At 37.5% G+C, this 21,791-nt stretch overlaps 2 protein-coding genes across 4 annotated transcripts in view; one reads left to right on the forward strand and one right to left on the reverse strand.

The window, feature by feature from the left end:
* LOC131429690 (dual specificity calcium/calmodulin-dependent 3',5'-cyclic nucleotide phosphodiesterase 1A-like) overlaps positions 1-21,791 on the forward strand; it is a 614,729-nt gene that overhangs the window by 229,422 nt on the left and 363,516 nt on the right. The gene's annotated exons all lie outside the window — the stretch shown is intronic.
* On the reverse strand, positions 3,659-18,759 carry LOC131429695 (alpha-glucosidase-like). The gene is made up of 3 exons (XM_058594004.1): positions 17,412-18,759; positions 4,461-4,897; positions 3,659-4,391 (listed from the first exon to the last, which is right to left on the reverse strand). The coding sequence occupies exons 1-3, from the start codon at positions 18,576-18,578 to the stop codon at positions 4,235-4,237; spliced, it is 1,761 nt and encodes a 586-aa protein (XP_058449987.1). The 5' UTR covers positions 18,579-18,759; the 3' UTR covers positions 3,659-4,234.

Here is a 21,791-nt window from a genome sequence, read left to right on the forward strand (position 1 = left end):
CCGGTAGGGAAACGGGTCCCAGCCAGCCCGGCCGGGACTTAAAAGTGATTGAATACATCAGGAAAAACCCATTGGCGTCGACGCGGAATTTGGCCAAGCAGTTCAACACCAGCATCGGGATGATTCAATGGATCAAAGTTCGGAACTCCCTAAAAACGTACAAGAAACAGAAGGTGCTGAAAAAGTCCCTGGTACAGCAAGTTCAGGCCAAAACAAGAGCGCGAAAACTGTATAACCGAATTCTACAGAATAAAGACGGATGCATCCTGAACGACGACGAAACCTACGCCAAGGAAGACTCTCGAGCGCTGCCCGGACCGCAATATTATACGAAATCGCTGCACCAGGACCAGGACGACGCTTACACCACGGTGGCGATGAAAAAGTTTGGGCAGAAGGTGTTGGTCTAGCAAGCAATTTGTACCTGTGGTTTGCGGTCGTCGATTTTCTTCACGAAGGGCACAATTAACGCCAAGGTGTACGAGGAGGAATGTTTGAAGAAGAGAATGCTGCCACTGTACAGAAAGCATAAGGCTCTTCCTCTCTTCTGGCCGGTTTGGCTTCAGCCCACTACTCCAACTCCGTTCTACAGTGGTTGTCAAAAAATAAAGCACAATTCGTAGAAAAGGACATCAACCGAACTGCCCGGATCTTTGGCCAATTGAAAGGTATTGGGCAATTGTCAAGCGGCACTTTCGGGAGGAAGGTACAGTGTCCCAAAACATGCAGGAGTTAAAAAAAATGGACAGCTGCCACCAGGAAAGTCACAAAAGTAACTGTACAGAATTTAACGAAGAATGTCAAGTATAAAGTGCGAGCGTTTCACAGAAACTAGAATTTTCTTCAATATAATCAGTGAAATGCATGAAAATGTAATTTTTCTACAATATATCGATAACTGATGTCAAAATATGTATTTTTTCGCTTTTTTATTCAATAATCAATGTTGCTAACTACTTTTCGATACACTCCTTAGTAGTTTCCGAACAAGACAATTATTGTTGAAATCGGTTTAGCCATCTCTGAGAAAATTGAGTAGTAAAAAACAATATGTTTTGTCGGTTACGTCCCTTGTACAATTATGTCACTTCGGAACCAAGAGTGCAAGACATTTGATCATCGAACTTGCTAAATGTTTCAATAGTAGCTTTCAAACGAGCCTAAGCTTGAGGAAATCGGTTCCACCATTTCCAATAAAATTGGGCGTGAGAAAATTGGTTGAAAGATGCACACACACAGCCATTCATAAAGGTGAGTCGGATGGTATATAATACTACGAGTCTCACAAATGGAACTCATCACCTGCTATGTCCTAATTATGGTTTTCCCGTGACATTAGATTAGGTTAGATCCAAAGTGAGAAAATTCATCAGTCAGTTCACTAGAGAAACAGTTTCATCGGTTTACCTACTGTTGTTTGTTCGTCCATCATCATTGTCTTACCTTTCCTTCACTTATTACATTACATTTTTTTGCACACCAAAATGTTATTACAGCGTTACTTCATAGTTGGTCGAAGCGACGAATGTGGTGGACATTGTTTACTGTGTACACAGATTGGCAAATGACTGCTGAATCAAAACAACATAGGAAATAACTTCATGACTAGTGCGTGCGTGTTACGATTTGTTGATTTTGAAATATAATCTAACGGTCTTTACTTATGTCGTTTTCGTTTTTAAATTGCACTACACTGGTGTTTCGCTACAGCTGCACTGAAACCGTTCGTTTTTACCAATTGCACTACACCAGTGCTACACTTTTTCTGCACCGATACCACTGGTGTAGCACTCATCAAAAGTTTGGTGTAGCTCTGTGCAATGGAATCGTTTATTGTAGTCAATGGTTACTGTTTATGTTTTCGTCATTTTTGTTCGTTTATTCATGCCTCAGTGTAGCACTGCACCGGTGTAGTGCAAATTAAAAACGAAAACGCCATTAGAGATTTAGAGTAAAAACCAAATCATACCGCAGAGTATCATCGCTCTCCGATACTACCTACTTCTCACTTCTTTTGCCCATTTTCTATAGAAATAATATAGACTTTTGATCGGAACTCCGGAGGCCCCTGGTGTTATATAGCATTCCACTGAGCGCGACACGATCGGAAAATGTCTGTGTGTGTAAATATTTTTCCAATCCGTTCAATTTTTTCGTTTGTAACAATCGTAGGCTCGTTTGAAAGTTACTTTCAGTTTATTGATCGAGATCGATGATCAAATGGCGAACACTTTCGGCTCTGAAGAAATAATGGAATAAGTGGCGCAACCGACAAACCGCTTTTTTCTATACGTTCAATTTTCTCGTAGATGGCTCAACGAGTTCTGATAAAGTTTTGATTTATTTGAAAACTTTTGTGAGGTCATAATTCATATTCGGAAGGGCTGTGTTGTACATTCTTGGTTCGCGAGATGTTATCTTATAGATGACGTAACCGACATATTGTAGTTTTTATTTTCAATACACTAAATTTTTACGGAAATGCCTGAACCGATTTCTTAAATCCAAGCCGCGTTCATGAGCTACTGTTAGGATTTGCGATAAGTGATGATTAGATTTGTGATAAGTGATGTAATCAATGAGTCTCAATGATCAATTGTTGCAGATGATTCCGTGTATGTTTCCGAATAAGTAACGTAGATTAAATTAGATTGAAGAACGCTTTTGTGAGTTACTCGAATGATTCTGATTGGACCCGAATGAATCTACCTAAATTTCTCTAAGAAATAAAAAAAAACTTTTAATGAGACTATCCCATTGATAAGTTAAAGACATTATCACATCACTAGGTGAATTAAAAAAATTTTTTTTTTCCTTCTACTACCATAAACTAATTTTCTTTTAAAATGGGACTAGCGTTTTAAAAATAATCATCTTTAGGTATTCCTCTTAAGCTTTACAAGCACACCAGAAAGAGCTTCAAACAATAGCGAAGATCTTTCAATTATGCTTTTAGCAAGCAGATTGTCATTGTTTCCTGCTAAAACAATACCTCGACTGACTTTCAGTTCTTAAACAGACGCCTTGTTTCAGGGCCAACAAAGTAAAACAGCCGAGAGATTAAAACTTTCCGGAAGCCGTCGATAATGCGGGCAATTTATTCAATTTTTCCCCTCCTGGGATTAGAGCCCGCTTACCCCAGCCCCGACGGTTGAAGGAACACGATTTGAAAATTATCCTCTGTATTCAGGATGAGATTTAATTTCTACTTTTCTTTTCGTCACTTTACGACAAAATTTTCTGTATAATCCATTCGCTTCGATGAATGTTTCATGCAATCCCATACCAACCATCGAGAAAAATATTCGAACGAGATTGATGTTTGTTCTGATATTTAGTCTGCTATCTGTCATCTTCAGTTTCAGCGCTACCGGAAAGCCAACAGCTTTTGATCTTTGTTTATTATCTTCATCAAAAGCTATTCAATATGGAGCGTTCCTCGTCTGGCACCTACCAACCATCACCCGGTTTATCCATTTCTACTTTGAGCAGAAAAGACTCACTCATCCTATCAGAGAAATTGAAGTCTTCAGAAGTAATTAGAGACAGAAGCTTTTTTTTCTAGGAGTTTGCCAGGGTGCGTCAAAACAAGTGTTATTGTTTACTTATAGGGTATCGAAAGCATACTCGTAAGTAGGAGGTTTAATTTTCTATTCTTCCAAGTCACCACCAAGAATCTCTTGCCAAACCAAGTAATATTTTCGCGGCATGACCAACAGCCGATAGTGACAAACGAGGCAGCAAGCAGTCGAACGACACGAAACAGGTCACATCCGGAAGTCATTCATTAAACTGGACAGCTTCGGCACGTTTCACGTTCGGGGCTGTCAGGTAACCCAGGCCCCAGACGTTGATTATTTCATCCGCCACGCGATCAGCTTCGTTTGCTGTTTTGCTCACTTAGCACGGTACCGGGGAGGATTTGGCCACACGAGAATCGCGTGCACGATTCACTTAGTGATTGCCACGTGACAGACTGTCGGAACGATAGCCCGTCAGTTTGGCAGCCAATGGTGAACGTGTAAAATTTGTAGTACGTGGTAATTACAGTGTTTACATGGGCTTTCTGCACGCTGAATCTAAACTTCCCAACCCTAACTTCTAACACTAATAATCCCTTGTAACGCTAGAATTGTTTTCTTGGTAGTACAAATTAGTTTTCTTTCCTTTCAAACCACGTATTAAGTTTATTCTTCGAACATTAACTTTTCATTAGGCAAGTATGAATAATTCATCACAATTTGCCTGCTTCTTGCATGAAATATCCAACCACGGCAATCAACAAGACTCCAATCGATAACCGAATCGACGCTGCAACTGATTCGATATCCGCTCTTAGCACGACGGAATCGTACGGTCCCAGTTTGAGATTGTTGATGCTAACAACATCCCTGCGAAAAAAAAATTATCAAAATGAAAACATTTTCTCAACGTTCCTGAATTAATTCTGCCCAACTTACCCTATCTTATGAGCGGATTGTGGTTGGGCCGCCTGAACCGTCAGCTGCTCGGGAAGATTGACAAAATCCCCCAAATCCACGGTATCTGCCTCGTCCGCCATATTCAGCACGGCTAGGAAAGAATCCTGCCCTCGGAGCTCCCGCAGCAGAGCGTAAACCTTGGTTCCGACGGTACGATGCAGGTAATCTCCATCCCTCAGCGTTTCGTGCCGGCGCAGTTCCGTCATGTTGCGATAGTGATAGAACGTGCTGCTCTGGGATTCTTGCTGTAGTTTCACATTAAGGGTTTCGTATCCCGGGTGGACTTTCAGCCAGGTACTCTGATTGGTACTGAATCCGGCACTGGTCGTACCGTCCCACTGCATCGGTGTCCGATTGGGGTCCCGATTGTCGAACTGCTGTGCTTCTTTATAGTCTTGCATGCCGATCTCCTCACCCTGCAAGAATCATCGAGAGATAGGCGGATAATTGAGTGAAGATACGGCATTAAATTGCATGCATAATGCAGGGCGTTTATTGATTGATCAATACAAGAAGCAATTTTTCAATGTATTCCCTCGTGCTTTTCTTCCGGGCGGCTTAACTAGTGATTTTTTTCTAGAAAATCCTTGTTTTATGGCAGTTCAAAGCTACAACCTTTGATATCGTGTGATCTTTCAAACATCATTGATATCAAAAATGTATTAAATTTACAGGTGGTTCATCAGCGGCTGGATGACGCAATTGCTCTTGTTTGAAGAGAAACTCGCACTGCGGATGTCCCGCAGTAGACCAGCTTCCTGTGCGAATTGATTCAATACTAAAGTAATTTTTTATGAAGCGATTTCTTTTTACGTGATTTCGTTTGACGCCTTTTTTCACAAACAGCTCCCGAAATAGCAACATACTGAATTATGATGTTGATTATTTCACTTCGGATTTGCATGTTTCAACGAAAGAAACTATCAAAATGCTGCACGGGATTCATTTCTGGCATCCGAGATCACAAAATGGCTGTGTGTGAGAGAGAGAGAGAGAGAGAGAGAGAGAGAGAGAAAAATATAATGCCACTCAATTTTCTCAGAGATTTCTGAACCGATTTTCTTTAAGTTAGGTTCAAATCAAAGGTCTCAAGGTCCCATACAAAGTTCCTGAATTTCATTTGGATCCGACTTCCGGTTCCAGAATTGCAAGGTGATATGCACCAAAAAAGGAAAAAATAATCACACGTTTCTCAGAGATGGCTGAACCGATTTTCACAAAATACGAATTCAACTGAAAGGTCTTAGGCCTTAATACAATTTTCCTGAATTTCATTTGGATCCAACTTCCGGCTCCGAAATTACAAGGAAATACGTGCAAACTTATTCAAAATGCACACTCGATTTCCTCGGAAATTTCTGAACCGATTTTAACAAACTATGAAGCAAATGAAAGTCTTAAAATTCTTTAAAAAGTTCCCGAAAAGTTGATCCGGATCCGACTTCCGGCTCCAGTATTACAATGCGATTAGTGGAAATTTTCAAATTTGATGTGTTTTTTTTTGACAAGCGATGACGGTTTGCAGATCTTGTTAGTTAGTGAATATATAAAACTACTTTGGGACTACTAGTCCCCAGTTTCCGCTTCCGAAAGCACCGATAAAAGTGAAGAAAAGCTACAAAAACGGAACTCACTTCGATTTCTCAGCAACGGTTAAACCAATTTTCACGCATCATGATTCAAGCTCTCAGTGTCTTCAAATATACTGTGCAATTTCATCTTGATCCAACTTCCGGTTCTGAAATTATAGGGCGATGAGTGTCAAAACATTCCAATCGTCATTCAAAATGACGATGCAAAACTAGTACGCGACGGTACGTGCGGTTTTACTCCTTTCGCAGCATGCTTTGTTCAATTTCGTATAGCGTGTTGCCACATTAAAATTTATATATTTATGGTAAAAAATGTAAATTTTTAATTCTTTTGTCCAATTTGTACCTACTTTTTAGTGCTATTACAATATTATGATACTTTTCTTTAAAATTACACTAATTGGCTTTCTCATATAGAAAGTTTATGCAATCACTTGAAAAATTTACTAGTGAAAATTGGCCCAGATGGCTAAGTGTTTTATATCATTCGACACAGTTCATCAAGCTGAGCAATGTACGTGTCTGTGCGTATATGTGTGAGAGTATGTGTCACATAATGTCACTATGTGTCAAATAAAAAAATCTCATAGTCCCATAAGTTGCTATTGAATTTCAGAGCGACGATGCAAAAAAGGGTAAAATTCTTGTAGTTTTGGCTTAAAACTGATTCAATTTGTAAGCTATATTAGTTACTTACTAAACGAACCGACTTTGGCTATACTTGTTCCAAGTTCCCGGTTCCAGAAATATCGGAAACAGTGGTCAAAAAGTTTAAAACGAGACTCACTCAATTTTCTCAGAGATGATTTGATCGATTTCCTCAAACAGACTCAAATAAAAGTTCCTATAGTCTCATAGATTGCTGTTTATTTTCATCCGCATCCGACTTTCGGTTCCAGAACTATAGGGTAAAGTGTGTTTAATCATTTAGTGCAACGATGCAAAATAACTTTACATAACTGTATACATTTTGAAAAGGTTATACCCGAAGAAAGTTCATTTTATTGAATATTGAAAAAATATTCTTGACAGAATCTTCTAACGATATTTTTGAGAATATAAGTAATTTGAGAAAGGCATCATTACACCACTCGGTGGATTCAAAAAGGTTTTTGCAATATTAAACACTGTTCGGAGTATTTTACACGAACGTGAAACAGCCAAATGCTGGTTTTATTTGCACTCGTTTTCGCACTGCGAAAAGTGCACAAAAGTATTCAAATTATTTACACTAAACTGATGATTTCCATCTCCGATTTGCAAAGAAGTAATCTTTATAGTACTTTAGATAACATTTGGAGCCATTAGAAGGGCTGATTTTGTATAATGTTCCCCATCGTTGTCCACTTTTCAATATATTTTTTTTCCAATGTCAACAACAGGATTGCGCATTTCTTAAATGAAATTTAGCATTAACTTCACAGCTAATTTAGCTGAAGTTGACATCGAAACAGACACGATATTAATTTTTACATGTTAAAAGATGTAATACTCTGTCATCACCCAAGAAATTACGGCATTTTTGAATTTACATCTAGTGTAAATTTCGTTTTTTCTAAGAGTGAACTAAAATTCGACATCGCACACTGCATCGGTTTTTAAGTGAGTTTTACGACAATATTTCCACAAATGTCGTTCCTCAGCCACCTTTTTTGCCTGATTTGGCTCCGTGTGACTTCTGGCTGTTCTGCAAACTCTCAAAGCCACTTCGAGAAACACGTTTCGATTCAACTTAAGAGATAAGCGCCGAATCGAGGAAGGTACAGAAGAAAGGATTATTTTTCATATTTCGAGCGCTGCCAAAATTGTTGCCATAAGTGCATTTCACCAGGAGTGGAATTTTACATAAGTGCAGTTCACCGGGAGTGGAATTTTTTGGAATTGTATACTTCATTTAAAATTCAAGGTGACTCGGCGGCACAAAGAGGATCATAAATCAAAATGGAAGGTATCATTGAAGGGTGCATTTGATAACTGTGGCACAAACCTTTATACTCGTCAAAATTAAACCATTTTATAGCCTTTTCTTGAAACTTTCCGGGAATGAAAAACTTCCATTGGGTTATGATTACCTAAATTGTACTGGATTTACGGTTGATTTGTTGTATCTCCTTATGAATGACAAGAGACACTTCTCAAGACACTCTCCCAGGTAAATCGTACCGTTGATTGCTCAGGAAGTGATGAAGAAAGTGTTTATTTCACCACATCCGCCAGTCGCATGCCATATCAGGAACATTTTTGCGAATTTCGGATTCCACAAGGCAATTATCTCGGAGCTCTGATTTTTCTCCTGTATTTCAATGACGTGAACTTTTAATTGATTACGACAATTTTTAAAAATACTAAAAATGTTTTTGCCTTTCTCATATAGAAAGGTTATGCAATCACTGTGAAAACCGACTTTTCAACCGAGGCCCGGAGGGCCGAGTGTCATATACCATTCGACTCAGTTCGTCGAGTACGCAAAATGTCTGTGTGTGTGTATGTGTGTGTGTGTGTGTGTATGTGTGTGTGTGTATGTGCGTATGTGTGTATGTAACGTTTTTTTGCACTAACTTTTCTCGGAGATGGCTGAACCGATTTTCACAAACTTAGATTCAAATGAAAGGTCTTGTGGTCCCATACAAAATTCCTGAATATTATTTGGATCCGACTTCCGGTTCCGGTATTATGGGGTAAAATGTGCAAAAAATTGTGAAAATAAGTGCACTAACTTTTCTCAGAGATGGCTGAACCGATTTTCACAAACTTAGATTCAAATGAAAGGTCTTGAGGTCCCATACAAAATTCCTGAATATTATTTGGATCCGACTTCCGGTTCGAGAGTTATGGGGTAAAATGTGCAAAAAAAATAAAATATGTGTTTTAACTTTTCTCATAGATGGCGCGACCGATTTTCACAAACTTAGATTCAAATGAAAGGTCCTGTTGTCCGATACGTTATTCCTGAATTTCATGCGGATCCGACTTCCGGATCCGGAAATATAGGGTAAAGTGTGTTAAAAATTGTACACCATCACTGAAAATGGGGAAAAACCTTAAAAATTTTTTTAAATCGACCTCAAATCTTTTCCAATTTGATGGTTTTTATCAGTAGACGGTCAAACAAACCGATTTCGGTTATTCTTTTAAGAATCGAAGAAAAAAATTTTTTTCGCCTTTTTGCCTTTCTCATATAGAAAGGTTATGCAATCACTGTGAAAACCGACTTTTGAACCGAGGCCCGGAGGGCCGAGTGTCATATACCATTCGACTCAGTTCGTCGAGTACGCAAAATGTCTGTGTGTGTATGTGTGTGTGTGTGTGTGTGTGTGTGTGTGTGTGTGTGTGTGTGTGTGTGTGTATGTGCGTATGTGTGTATGTAACGTTTTTTTGCACTAACTTTTCTCGGAGATGGCTGAACCGATTTTCACAAACTTAGATTCAAATGAAAGGTCTTGTGGTCCCATACAAAATTCCTGAATATTATTTGGATCCGACTTCCGGTTCCGGAATTATGGGGTAAAATGTGCAAAAAATTGTGAAAATAAGTGCACTAACTTTTCTCAGAGATGGCTGAATCGATTTTCACAAACTTAGATTCAAATGAAAGGTCTTGAGGTCCCATACAAAATTCCTGAATATTTTTTGGATCCGACTTCCGGTTCGAGAGTTATGGGGTAAAATGTGCAAAAAAAAGAAAATATGTGTTTTAACTTTTCTCATAGATGGCGCGACCGATTCTCACAAACTTAGGTTCAAATGAAAGATCCTGTGGTCCCATACGTTATTCCTGAATTTCATGCGGATCCGACTTCCGGATCCGGAAATATAGGGTAAAGTGTGTTAAAAATTGTACACCATCACTGAAAATGGGGAAAAACCTTGAAAAATTTTCTAAATCGACCTCAAATCTTTTCCAATTTGATGGTTTTTATCAGTAGACGGCCAAACGAACCGATTTCGGTTATTCTTTTAAGAGTCGAAGAAATTTTTTTTTTGCCTTTCTCATATAGAAAGGTTATGCAATCACTGTGAAAACCGACGTTTGAACCGAGGCCCGGAGGGCCGAGTGTCATATACCATTCGACTCAGTTCGTCGGGTACGCAAAATGGCTGTGTGTGTATGTATGTGTGTGTGTGTATGCGCGTATGTGGGTATGTAATGTTTGTTGCACTAACTTTATGGGGTAAAATGTGCAAAAAAAATAAAAATATGTGTTCTAGCTTTTCTCATAGATGGCGCGACCGATTTTCACAAACTTAGGTTCAAATGAAAGGTCCTATGGTCCCATACGTAATTCCTGAATTTCATCCGGATCCGGAAATATAGGGTAAATTGTGTTAAAAATTTTATACCATCACTGAAAAGAGCGACAAACCGTAAAAAGTTTTCTAAATCGACCTCAAATCTTTTCCAATTGACATTTTTTATCAGTTGACGGTCAAACAAATCTATTTCGATTATTCTTTTAAGAATCGAAGAAAAATATTTTGAAGAATACCACAGTATTATATATGATAGTTTCATTGATATGAGAAAGGCATCATTACACCACTAGGTGGATTAAAACAGGTTTTTTACATCACCGTCAATTTGGATTTTCTTCGTATTGGTGCGAGGTCATCAAGTTCACACGAAAAATAGACTTCGCGATTCGATTGTTGTCTTCGAGAATCAGACAGTGATAGAATCACATGAGTCTATGTCTACCGGGCATTTTCATCCATTCCAACGCTTCTAGTTTATTCCGTTGCGGAGAATCGCATAAATGTTTGCCTGAGAATTACACTGAAGCAACGGCCTTTCAACTTTTGTTTTTTGGAATTTGGCATTCCTGACAAATCGAAGAGCAGTGATAAAGCGTCACTCGTTGCGCAAAATTCTAATGAAATTAGATAAGATTTTGATTTTTTTTCCTGCGCCTGATTGATTTACTTCGTTGATTCATTTAATCTTGGATGACTATCAGTTTAAAAATAAGATATAATAAATCATATAGATATAATAAATCACTCATCTGCACTCTTAGTTGTGTCCAAATAGGTGTAAAATTCATAAGAAAAAACGATTAATTGGATCGATAAATTAACTTGTTACCACAGTGAGAAAAAAGGACCAGTAAAAGAATATTGATTCCTGTGGCTATCGAGTTCGTGTTCCTTCGTTTGTTCTCCCACACAACCGTTTTCGTAGCAATGGAAAAACAAAAATTTTACACGATACTTGCTAATTTCAGTACAAATATTCTTCATTGTCGAATGCAGCAAAATTGGTACGTGGTTTCATAAGTATACGCAGTTGAGAACCACCGAAAAACAATTATTTACAGATTTGTCCATTCGAATGTCGTGGAATTCATAACAACAAGTACAATTAGTAGCATTTAGGAAGCTAATTTCTTTGGTACAATAACTGAATTCTGAATGAACTGAAATTTTATTATTATAAAAATTGTTTTATTTCACTCAGGCTTCAACTATCGTAGTCGTTCACCAAGAGGTAGAAACGAACATTTTCTGTTTTTAAGTCCGATCTGAGAGCAACATTTATCCGCTATTTCATTCATCAAAAATATTCTAGTCTGGCTTTCGTTGGATAGTGTTAACAATTAAACTAAAATGATGCTTTATTTGATTTATAAAAGCAAAATTGGTTTGGTTAGTTGATCTTACGGCGGGATATCGCAGATGTCGAAGTACCATTCCCTAAAAAAATTCATTTACCCCAATAAATATTCATGTACCCCAATAAATTGTGAATGCGATGACTTTTTGTTAGTACGCTCTTTAATTTTTTAACTTTTTTTACTTCAACAGGGAATAGGAAAATAAGAAAGAGATCACGATAGTCGTCTGTCTTGGACTGAGTAAACTTCTACTTGGTCATAGCACTTTGACATTTGACAGATTACAGTTGACGATGGTATTGGCCAGCCTGTCAAGGTCATTCGACGTGACTGACAACATGCAATTCTGGTTGTAGCTTCGATCGTTTGGTGATAAAAAATGTATGAACGTTGGCTTTCCATTTCTCACTAAGTCCCGAACACTAGATGGGTAAATATTCAGTATAATGTATGGAATTAAGATTTCTTAGATTATTTCTTTCCGTAAATTTTAGGCGGTACCGATTAGAACACAAAATTTCATACATGTTTGCTTTGCATTCTTCGTTAGACGCTGAACATTTCTAAACTTCCAGAATTTCCTTTTCTATGAAAATTCCAAACTTTTTGAATGTACTTTAGTAAAAAGGAAATAGTTTCCTACCACTAGTTTTACCTGTTGCTAACTTCAATCGATTGAAGAACAAAAATATATAAAATGATTTATTAATTTTTAGTAGGTTTGACATAAAGTCGTCATAACAAAGTTCAGTTTTTGCAATGACTGAGTGGAAACATATCTTGAAGAAGCCAAACTAATGAGAAACTCACAAAAAAGATGATTTTTGGAAAAAGATACTACAATCTAATAAATAGTTAAAAACAATTGCGGTTTGATTTTACGCAACAATCTGCTTCTGGTAGTTAAAGGGCAGTCAATCAGCCTTTATAGGATCTGTCACTGACGGTAGCCAAGCAGCTGCACTTGCACAGTAGAGAAGGAAACAAGCGATTATAAATATACTCTCCTACTCAGTGCTTGAGCGGAAAATAGGTATAGATCGAGAAGACTAGTGTCTTGGATTTAGATCATTGTTCGATGTACGCTTACCTACACGCGTGTTGTTTTTTTATTATAGAGGTTTTCACATTAAAGTCATTAGCCTCTTCGGGCCAAAAACATTCTGACCCTATATTCGGGGTTGGGAATCGAACCCAGGTGGGCCGCATGAAACCCTAACTAACCCATCATGCCTATACCCGTCCTCTGATCACTCGGTGTTGTAGATCTGTGTCTACCGCAGCTCAGGGTGGCGGAAATGATAAACGTGTATGCACGGATTGCATAAGAATGCAGTTCAAGTCATGCCTATGAGCGTACCTTTTTCCAAAAAATCAACTTTTCTGTGAGTTTCTCATTCATTTGGCTTCTTCAATATATGTTTCCACTCAGTCATTACAAAACAGTTATTTAAAATATAAGCTCTGAACATCCCAGGAATGTCGAAAACTTCTATGGTTTTTTAATTTTTGTGACAATATCTTTTCATTTTAGATTTTTAGTTATTTCAAAATTATTTCACTCTACAAAATTTAGCTGGTACCAAATTAAATAAGCATAACAAATTTTTAAGTGTACGTGCACATGGCTAACTAAGTCCTAGATATCGCTAAGATTCTAAAATTTCTGTAAAAAACCAATTTCGCCTTTCTCATATAGACAGGTTAGGCAATCACTGTGAAAACCTACTTTTGAACCGGGGCCTGGAGGGCCGAGTGTCATACCATTCGACTGTATGTAAGTATGTATGTAACATTTTTTTGCACTCACTTTTCTCGGATTTGGCTAAACCGATTTTTACAAATTTAGATTCAAATGAAAGGTCTTGTAATCCCACACAAAGTTCTTGAATATTATTTTGATCCGACTTCCGGTTTCGGAGTTACAAGGTGATTAGTGAAAAAATTCTTATTTCAAATCACTTCCTCACTTTTCTTCGAGATGGCGTGACCGATTTTAACTTAAGTTCAAATGAAAGGTCCCATGGTCCCATACAAAACTTCTAAATTTCATCCGGATCCGACTTCCGGCTCCGGAATTATATAGTGAAGTGTGTTAATACCTTGGATACCGTCACTTGAAGCGGCGAAACAAAACACGTAAAAAAATATTCTTACCTTACCTTGAAACTATTCCAATCGGTAGCCATTGTAGATATAGATAACCAAACAACCCGATTCCGGCTATGCTGGTTTTCGTTTTCTGATTCCGGAAGCACCTTATCCTTATTCTCGGAAGATTGCAGCCATAGACTCAAAAATGGAAGTCACTTTTCTCGAACCAACTTCCGAATTACCGGTTCCCAGATTCCGGTTTCAGAAGTACCTCTTTTCGTTTCCTCAAAGATGGTCTATCCGACCTGAGTACTGTTTCACTCTGTAGGTTATACTAGTTTATGGACAAACCTTTTTGTTTTTTAAGAATCAAAGAAAATTATTTTGAAGAATACCACACATTTATATATGTGGCTGCGCCAAAAAAGACTGTCCCAGAAAGTATGGACGCACTTTGATTTCGCTGTAAATAATTCACAAGTGTTAGATATTCAAGTTTTATTCGATATACTGATAATATCAGACTACAACAACAGAATATTATTCTCAACATTTGCTACTTAGCCATTGTAGACTAGTTGGCGCACCTTCTTGCGAACGTTCCTCATTAAATTCCGTACAGACTTCTTGGCGACAAGTTTCGACACTTTTTTCCAATCTTTTTCGACTTGTTGAATGGTTTCGGCTGACGAGACATGTTTCCTAAGATGTGCCTTTGTTAATGCCCAAAATTCCTCAATTGGTCGAAGTTGTGGACAATTTGGTGGATTCATGTCTTTCGGGACGAAAGTGACATTTTTGGTAGTATACCATTCTACCGTTGATTTCGAGTAGTGGCAAGAAGCAAGATCTGGTCAGAAAACAACAGGATCCTTGTGGCTTCGAATCATGGGCAGAAGTCGTTTTTGTAAACATTCCTTGATGTATATTTCGCTGTTCATTGAAGCAGTGGTGATGATTGGTTTCGAAATCTTACCGCAGCTACAAATTGCTTGCCAGACCATAGCTTTCTTACCAAATTTTTCGACATCAATCGATGTCTCGGACTGATTTAACACTTGCCCTTCTTGCACCGTATAATATTGTAGTCCCGGCAAGGATTTGTAATCGAGTTTCACGTAGGTTTCGTCGTCCATGATTATGCAGTTCAAATTTCCAGCAAGAATCGTATTGTACAGCTTTCGAACCCTCGGCCTGATCGATGCTTCTTGTTTCGGACTACGTTTTGGTTGTTTCTGCTTCTTATAGGTTCGAAGATTCAAACGTTCTTTAGCACGAAGAACATTTGACTTCGAAGTGTCCACTTTTTTGGCCACATCCCGAACTGAAACCTCCTTCTTTTGCTCGAACGCCTTCAGTATACGTTCATCCAACTGAGGGTTAGCAGGACCTTTTTTCGACCCGTTTTCGGTTTATCCTCAAAGGTGTTATCCTCACCGAACTTCTTGATTGCATTTCGCACGGCTTTTTCACTTACTCCTTCCATTTTTGCTATCTTTCTCAGTGACAGTCCGCGTTCTGTGCACCATTTGAACACAATTTTTCGACGTTGTTCTGCTCAAAGTCCACGCATTTCGAAACAAACTAATGAAAACGAATAAACAACTGCACAAGTGATTAGAGAAGAGTGTAAACAACAGGACGCAGCCATAAAAAATGACCGATTCTGAACCATTGCGAAATGGCAGCGGTTTTTGGTTGCGTCCATACTTTCTGGGACAGTCTTTATTTAATCGATTTATGAACAAAAGAGCTTAGATCACTTTTAATTCCCTATAAAGTGTCAAACATTTAACCTTTCCAAATTTTCAAAGAATTTCGACTAAATATGAAATACTTTTCATCTGTTAATCATTGCCGCCGCATGAGTACCGAGTAAACTGAAATTATTTATGTATAATTGAAGAATTTCGCAGTTCATTTATTTTGCGGACAAGTTATCTTTCAAATGATCATATAATATTAAAAATCAAACTACTAGTCAAAGTAGGCCCACTTTTTTTAAAACGACTTTGGTTTGAAGTTTTTTTTATAACTTGTGGTAGACAACTTTGTTTTTCATAAGCCTAAGTAGATTTAGTTTTTTTTTGATAAATTTAGCCTTTCTAGTGGTGATAAAACTTTTGAAATTGTTAAAAAATAAACTGGCTGAGATACAATCAGTCAAAATTAGCGATCCCATTTCTTTTACCCCCTTGATATTCGAAGTTTTAAACTATTTAATTGATTTCTTACAATTTTTCTCTATTGCTTTTGAAAAGTTTTACTAACGCAGTTAGTATTTTTATGTTATATTTAAATGTTATATTTATGTTTATTTTGCTAAGTGACTCAACCTGGTTCAAAGGTACATTGCTACCTTTTGATTAACCGTGCGAAACGAATAAATCGAGACAGATGTGAAATCTTCAAAATTTATACAGATACACTTTTCGGTCATGAAATGTTTGGATACCTTCGAATACAAGCCATTTCTTCGCGATTTTGATGTAAACTAGAAGCTTGTTCCAACTAAAGCACCTCACTCTGTAACTTTTTTTCTATCCTTGTGAGAAATTTAGTGCGAAATATTACCTTTTTTATAACAAACTATCTATAACTTGAAAAAGTTTAGTCACAGATGAGAGTCATATAAAAGGAGCACACTGTAGAATGTTCTTCAGTGATACGTATTTTCACAAATTGTTAAACTTTGTAGAAAACCTATTTTGCTACGGTGAATGTGGAAAAAGGTTATGATTAAACGAACAGATTTTTTGAAACATTTTAGTTAAAGTACCGTATAATAATTTAATGATTATCGCCGAGAAAATAGTTTCTTCAACAAAGTTACTACAAATTATACTGCTTCAAGTAAAAAGTTACATTTTATCTGTCTTCACACACGTATTGGAACATAACCGTTCACTTACGAAAACTGCGTTAATACCTTCTACAGTTTTTCAGAAGCCACCAACGAACATAAGTCAGGCCGTCAGATAATGCAAGGCAAGAAATTTTTAGACCACTGAAAAGTATAAATTTTTTAGAGTTTGTACCTTGTTCATTCGTGCATAATAAAGATCAAAATCACTAAAATCATTTTACATAGTCAGTACGAAAAATGCTATGAATGTTATAAAGCTAAAGCCAAATCAAAGATTTTGTATTACATTCCTTTTGTGGAATTTGAACTTCTTTCCCAATAGACTTCGCAGCCGATTCCTAGCGCACAGAACCATTGCACGGCTAGGTGCTGTGATCCAACAGACACTAAGGATTCTTCCAAGTCGGGGCTCGAACATACGACAACTGGCTTGAAAGACCAGTGCCCTATGCGTAGAGCCACCAATCCAGGATGTGTTATCAAACTTTTGACAATTACTTTTGTGCTTCGAAGTAGTCATAAATTGGACAAACTTAAAACACGTAGAATGTAACTTGCACCAGTATTTGAAGATTGTCGTATCTTGAATTATCAAGAGCTATTATTCTTTACAATGTCCTAAAAACTCACAACTTAGCAGGCTAAATCAACTGTTCACTTGGCAGGATTTCACTACCAAAAACTGTTTAGAAAACGAGAGCAATCTAAACAAAAATCCGAACATAAACAGATTCACTACACACTTCCTTAAAAAGTTCCTACTCACGTAATAAGTGATGCTGGTACCCGGCAACATGTGGACAAGCGTAATCGCCTGATCGACCCGATTCGCAGCGACACGCGTAGCCACGCGGGAATGATCATGGGAACCGGTGACCCAACTCGGTGTATGTCTGGCCGGCATGTTGTTCATCCACCAGTCGATCGAGGCTTTCAGGCCTACCGCGTTCTGGCCGTTTTTGAAATCGTAGATCAGCTGGAAGTTGAACGGCATGTGGGCTCCTTTGCGAGTGCGATTGGCACTCTCGTAGTACAGCATCGTTCCCTCGATGGTCGAATAGGCCTCCGTCATCAGGATGATCGTTCGATTGTTTTCCGCCGAGTACTGATCCATTTGATCACGCCAATCGTACACAACTTGGTACACATTTTCAACGTCTTTGGTATAGATGTGGTTCAAATAGTCATACTCTCCAGGGTTTCCATTGCCGGACAGAGGCTCGTCACGAAGATCTTCATCTTCAAACAAATGATTTATAGCATCCAACCGAAAGCCGTCGACTCCTTTATCGAGCCAAAAGAATAACATTTTTGTCATTTCCTCTAGCACCTTTGGATTTCGGTAGTTCAGATCCGGTTGCTTTTTGGTGAACTGATGCAAGTAGTACTCCTTTCGACCTTCATGAAAAGTCCACGCTGGTCCTCCGAACACCGAAATCCAATTGTTGGGTGGAGACAGTACGCTTCCTTCTGCTCTACCCGGATGCCATGTGTAAAAATTTTCATATTCAGGGTCTCTTGCAGCCGATTTGATAAACCAATCGTGCTCATCGCTCGAATGGTTCGGAATGAAATCCAGCATCAGTTTGATTCCATTGCTGTGAGCTTCTTCTATCATTTCCTTAAAATTTTCCAACGTACCATAGTCCGGGTGTATATCATAGAAATCCGACACATCGTACCCGAAGTCCATGTTGGGCGAAGGGAACGGTGGGCTCAACCAGGTAGCATCGATTCCTATGTCCGCCAGGTACTTCAGTTTTGACGTTATTCCCGGCAGATCACCGATTCCGTCCCCGTTGCTGTCCTTGAATGAACGTGGATAGATCTGGTAGAAAGTTGCATGCTGATACCAATCCTTTGGATCTGGCTCGCGAATGCCGACGGCACTGGCAGCGACGAAAAATACCGACAGTGCAATAAGAGTTCGCATCTTGTCGGTTGTGATCGTCGGATGAAACTGAAACCGAGACCGGCGCTGAAGTGTATTAAACGAACCTTAACGGGCATTCGATTTATCCCCGATGGCCGGCTGATAAGATAAAGCAGTTATTTTGCTGTGACTGTCGTTCGATTATTTTACGAATTGGTTGATTTGACTCCAGCTTGATGTTTTTTTATATTTCGATAATTGAGTATAATTTAATGTAATTCAAATATAAATATTGCTATGTGTGGAATAAAGTATGTATTCTATATAAAATTTGAATTGATATTCGAATGTTGAATGTTGAACGGAACGAAATAATGCTATTTGACTCATTTAATATTATTTTTTATGCAGTTCCTACCAAAAATTTTAACAAGTACAACACTACATCATTAATAAAAACCGCAAGTGATGTGATTAATAATAGTTGTAATGAAAATAAAATCAACTTTCTTTGAGTAAAAACACAACCTTTTCATTCTAACATAACCTTTTCAATTTGTAAACAGTTCTGTCAAGTTAATAAGTTTTTTTTCTTTATTTTGCATCGACGCACTAAATGATTAAAAACACTTTACTGTATAGTTCTGGAACCGGAAGTCGGATGCGGATGAAATTAAACAGCAACCTATGAGACTAGAGGAACTTTTATTTGAGCCTGTTTGTGAAAATAGATCAAATCATTTCTGAGAAAATTGAGTGAGTTTAGTAAGTGAATAATGTAGCCTACAAATTGAATCAATTTTAAAGAATTTTACCCTCTTTTACATCTCCGCTTTAAAAGATGGTGTGGAATTCAATAGCAACCTGTGAGACTACGAGATTTTTTTATGTTATGAGTGACAATATTTGACACATAGTCACACACACACATACACTCACAGACACATACATTGCTCAGCTCGATGAACTGTGTCGAATGATATAGAACACTTAGTCCTCTGGGCCAATTTTCACTAGTCAATTTTCCAAGTGATTACATAAAATTTCTATATTAGAAAGGTAATAAGTGTACTTTTATAAATTAATTAATTATTAATTGCACAGTTTATTTAAACATAATGAGAGCTTGAATCATGATTTGTGAGAATCGGCTTAACGATTGCTGAGAAATCGAAATGAGTTCAGTTTTTGGAGATTTCTTTCACTATTATCGGTACTTTCGGAAGCGGAAACCGAGGACTAGTATTCCCAAAGTAGTTTTATATATTTACTAACTAACAAGTTCAACCAACTAGATGAATTTAGCAGTAAGTTTTATAAAAATGTGCACCTCATTTCGCTATCGCTTGTGAAAAAATACACATGAAATTGAACATTTTTACTGATCGCACTGTAATACCGGAACCGGAAGTCGGATCTGGATCAACTTTTCGGGGACTTTTTAAAGAATCTTAAGACCTTTTATTTGCTTCTTAGTTTGTGAAAATTGGTTAATATATTTCCGAGATATTTCCGTTAATATATTTCCATTATTATATTTGCGCTTTTTTAAATAAATTTGCACATATTTCCTTGTAATTCTGGAACCGGAAGTCAGATCCAAATGAAACTCAAGAAAATTGTAGGAAACCATAAAACCTTTCATTTGAAGTTAAGTTTGTGAAAATCGTTTTAGCCATTTCTTAGAAACGTGTGTGACTATTTTTTCCATATTTGGTGCATATCACCCTGTAGTTACGGAATCTGAAGTCAGATCCAAATGACCTTTAGAAACTATGTATGGGACCTTAAGGCCTTTCATTTGAATGTACGTTTGTGAAAATCGGTTCAGTTATCTTAGAGAAAATTGAGTTACATTATTTGTCACATACACATATAGATACATACACTCATACACACAGACATTATGTGATCTCGACGAACTGAGTCAAATGGTATATGACACTCGGCCATCCGAGCCTCGGTTGTTAAGTCGGTTTTCACAGCGATTGCATAGCATTTCTATATGAGTAAGGAAAATACAATCACAAACCATGTCATGCAGCTGATTAAAAAATCCTAGCCATACCATGCCATTTAGCTTGAATAACGTACGCAGAAGTAACAGGAGCGCAGACTAACGCTATGTCAATTCAAACGCGCCTTTCAAACACTGCGCCTACTGTGTGTTCAAGACTTGCTGACAATGCTGCGCTTCTGTTACATCTATGAATCAAATTCACCTTTCCTGATCATGATTTCCCAACACTGCCCACAGAAAAAAAGTCATAAATGTACTTTAGAAAAATGAATTTAAAAAAAATACTTTAGAACCATCAATCAAATTTGCCCTAGTGAAACTGTCATCCAATGAACACGTGAACACACACACACACACACAAAACTAGATTTATGAAAGAATTGAACTGGCAATAATAATTTAAAGAGAATGTTTGAAAGCAATATCAAGAATGTAGGTATGGTTTTATTCTAGTACAGTTCTAGTTTCATTTTTAGTTCATTTATAATTCCGGGTAAAAGGATTGATAGAAGCTTTGAAAACTATTTATTACCTTTCAAAAGAGGCACTATTTATAACTGCCATGAAACCCTGATAGTGATTACTGGTGGTCGAATGGTATATGACACTTGGACCTCCGGGCCAATTTTTACTAGTCGGTTTTTCAAGTGATAATAAAAAGAATACATTTTTTTATGAAGTTTAATATATTTACTTTTATTTGTAAAAAATACAATTTTGAAATATTGTTCAAACCATTAGAGAAATTTTGAGAAACATGACCTTAACTAAAATGTGCTTTCGAGGGATACGCTTTCAATGTTTATTGTCCATAAAATCGAAGGAAACAATTTAATTTTGTAGAATCCTACATTTTGAAGAATCATTTTTTCTTTATACATTGCCATAATAAAACATCTCAAGAATGTTTTGACAAATTTTCAACCCGATCGGAACAAAATTCTGGAAACTATGGGCCTTTATCTTTTTTGTTATGTCATACTGTGAAAAGGCAAGAGGCTCGGCGTACAGGCCCAAAAGTTCTACTTCGAATGACTGAAAAATTTGACAAAACATTCTTAAAATGTTTTATTATGACAAAACACAAAGAAAACATGTGACTTCTCGAAATGTTAGACCCTAGAAAATTGAATTGTCTCTTTCAATAAACTTTGAAAGCGTATCTCTCGAAAACCCTTTTTTTATATCATTTATTTTACCCCGGCTTCAACCATTTTGGTCGTTCACCGGGGAGTAAAACACATTTTAATTAA

Source organism: Malaya genurostris, chromosome 2, assembly GCF_030247185.1.
Source record: "Malaya genurostris strain Urasoe2022 chromosome 2, Malgen_1.1, whole genome shotgun sequence".
NCBI lineage: Eukaryota > Metazoa > Arthropoda > Insecta > Diptera > Culicidae > Malaya > Malaya genurostris.